Below are 2,510 nucleotides of genomic sequence, written 5' to 3' on the forward strand. Positions count from 1 at the left end.
CGGAAGAGTCATAATAGTGTAATTTGTAATATGAGGGATGAAAATAAAACTTAGTTGCATTGCAAGATTATAGATGGGGTTACTGAAATAAGATATGTGAACCGCTTTGAACCTCTCATAATAATGGTAAAAACGGTAAAAAAAGAAGAGATTTTGGACTGATACCTCCTTTAAGTGCCATAGATTTAGACAAACTCTAGGCATCCTGGCTTAGGTTTATGGTATGAACGGTTCAAGCCCAAGTGCACTAGTTTACCTGGTTTATGCATTGGGTTGCTGGCCACCTTTGTATACCAACACGTGCAATGTATTTATTCCATTTTACTTATCAGAGGTCAGGAGATGTTCCAGGCTACCAATCAAGTTCCCTGTGGTTATTGCAACACCCCCCACCTTAGTTTCCAAAGTCCACATTGCCTGCATTTCTCACTGTGTTCCACCCCTATTCCAGGTGTCCTTGAGGTTCCCGGAAATTAATGAGCTCAGAGTCAGTCTCCCACATGAGTAATGGGACTGCTTTTTTCTGCCACTTGCATAAGCAAGAGGCAGCACCGGGATGGCTGCACTGATTTATAGAATACGGTCTGGGAATTAAAACTACAAGAAATCTGCTAATTTTTAAAGTGCTCCAGCCTTTGATTGATAGAATTTGGACATAAACCAATGACATTTCCCCCCCAGATCCTTATGTTATGGCCTTTCCCCCCTTCCATATACACATGCCCTTTCATGACCATTTTTTAAAAATGTTGCTGTGACAACATACTTGCTAGAAGCAAACCATTCCAAATCCAACCTGACATGCAGCTTGCTGGTGTGAATTCTAACCATTAACTAGCCTCCCTTACAAGCCAGTTCCTGAAAATAGTAAATAACAATAAGCAAGATGCCGGTTAAATGTTAGGATTGCCATAAATTGGCTGCAGTCCTTCTGGTGTTCCTTTGATAGCCCAATCCACGAAGAACTTCTGGCTTATAGTTCTAGTGAAACATCAGTCTCTTCAAAGTTGAACACATGTTTAAGAGGAATATGGACACACCTGATCAGGAATGGGTATATTCCCCCTCCCCCACACACACCTGGATGAGATAAAGTGCCCAGAGGAAGAAAAATGTCCTGTACCTGTAACAGAGGTTTAGTAGGATGTTATTCACCAGGTGATGTGACTTGCTTCTGTGCTAGGAAGGCATCAGGTGCCTATTTCCATACATTAACCCGCTATAAAAGGAGCAGGTCATTCTTTTCTAGGTCTGTTGGCTACCCAATTCCTTATGAGGTCTACTTCTATGCCAGAGGTCCCGGGCCTTTTTGAGCCTGTGGGCACCTTTGGAATTCTGACAAAGGATGTTGGGCACAGTCACAAAATGGCTGCCACAGGAGGCAGAGCCAGGCACAAAATGTCAAGAAGCAAGGTTATATAGAGCTGTAAGAGTACTTTTTCTGCCTGAAGTGTGGAAACTCTGTTTAACAGGATGCCTTTTAATCTGCACAGCCAATCAAAAGCCCTGCTGAGCAAATGCCCCACCTGGCCCTGCCTACTTTCTAAAAGCACTTGGTGAGCCAGTTTGGTGTAGTGGTTAAGTGCATGGACTCTAATCTAGGAGAACTGGGTTTGATTCCCCACTCCTCCACTTGCAGCTGCTGGATGACTTTGGGCAAGCCATAGTTCTGGCACAGCTGTTCTTGAAAAAGAGCAGTCTCTGTCAGAGCTCTCTCTCTCAGCCCCACCTACCTCACAGGGTGTCTGTTGTGGGGAAGGGAAGGGAAAGGAGTTTGTAAGCCGCTCTGAGACTCTGAGTGAAGGGCGGGGCATAAATGCAATCTCCTCCTTCTTGGCAGGCACTAGGAAAGGTGTTGGTGCTCATGGGTGCAATGGCACCCCCCATGTTGGGGACCCTTATTCTGTGCCAGTCCCATAAATGTGTTCTTCTGTATTCCAAAAGCCCTCCTTAAAGGTACCCGTGGTTACAGCTTCAGCTGCAACTTCTGCGTCATGCACTCACATCCAGAACCCCCAGCTACTCCAGCCTTTTAATTTACCTGCGTCCACTTTGTCTTTCTATTCTCCAGGTAAAAATCTGGTTTCAGAACAGGAGGGCAAAGGAGAGAAAGATCAACAAGAAGAAGTTGCAGCAATCTCAGCCAGGTGGAGTGCACAGCGGATCGGAACCCATGAGCCCGGTCTCCTCTATGCAGCCAGGGACAACCAGTTCGGGCCCCAATGGAGGTGTGTTGGGCACAACTGGCCTAGCGCCACCCACTGCATAGCGACAGCCAATGGGATGAAAGACTGAGCAGCTGGAGATCCGTGCCCTCCTTGCCGAAGGAGGGGCTTGTGCATACTAGCCCAGTGGCAGCAAAGACCACTAGTCCACCCACACATGGGGCAAGATGGTGGCTCTCCTTCTTCCCACTTGTGCACTAGGATGGACTTCCCTCTGCACCTGCTGCCACCACACTCCACCCCTTTGCTGCCTGTTTGTACAAAATGCACTGTGAGCAACCCACT

At 46.9% G+C, this 2,510-nt stretch overlaps 1 protein-coding gene across 1 annotated transcript in view; it reads left to right on the forward strand.

The window, feature by feature from the left end:
• CDX2 (caudal type homeobox 2) overlaps positions 1-2,269 on the forward strand; it is a 24,791-nt gene extending 22,522 nt beyond the window's left edge. Inside the window, exon 3 of the mRNA XM_015405406.1 lies at positions 2,072-2,269. Coding sequence (XP_015260892.1) covers positions 2,072-2,269 — 198 coding nt within the window. The remainder of the gene's footprint in view (positions 1-2,071) is intronic.
• Positions 2,270-2,510: the final 241 nt, after the last annotated feature.

This window comes from Gekko japonicus, unplaced genomic scaffold (genome assembly GCF_001447785.1).
Source record: "Gekko japonicus isolate JY-2015 unplaced genomic scaffold, Gekko_japonicus_V1.1 scaffold1477, whole genome shotgun sequence".
Lineage (NCBI taxonomy): Eukaryota > Metazoa > Chordata > Lepidosauria > Squamata > Gekkonidae > Gekko > Gekko japonicus.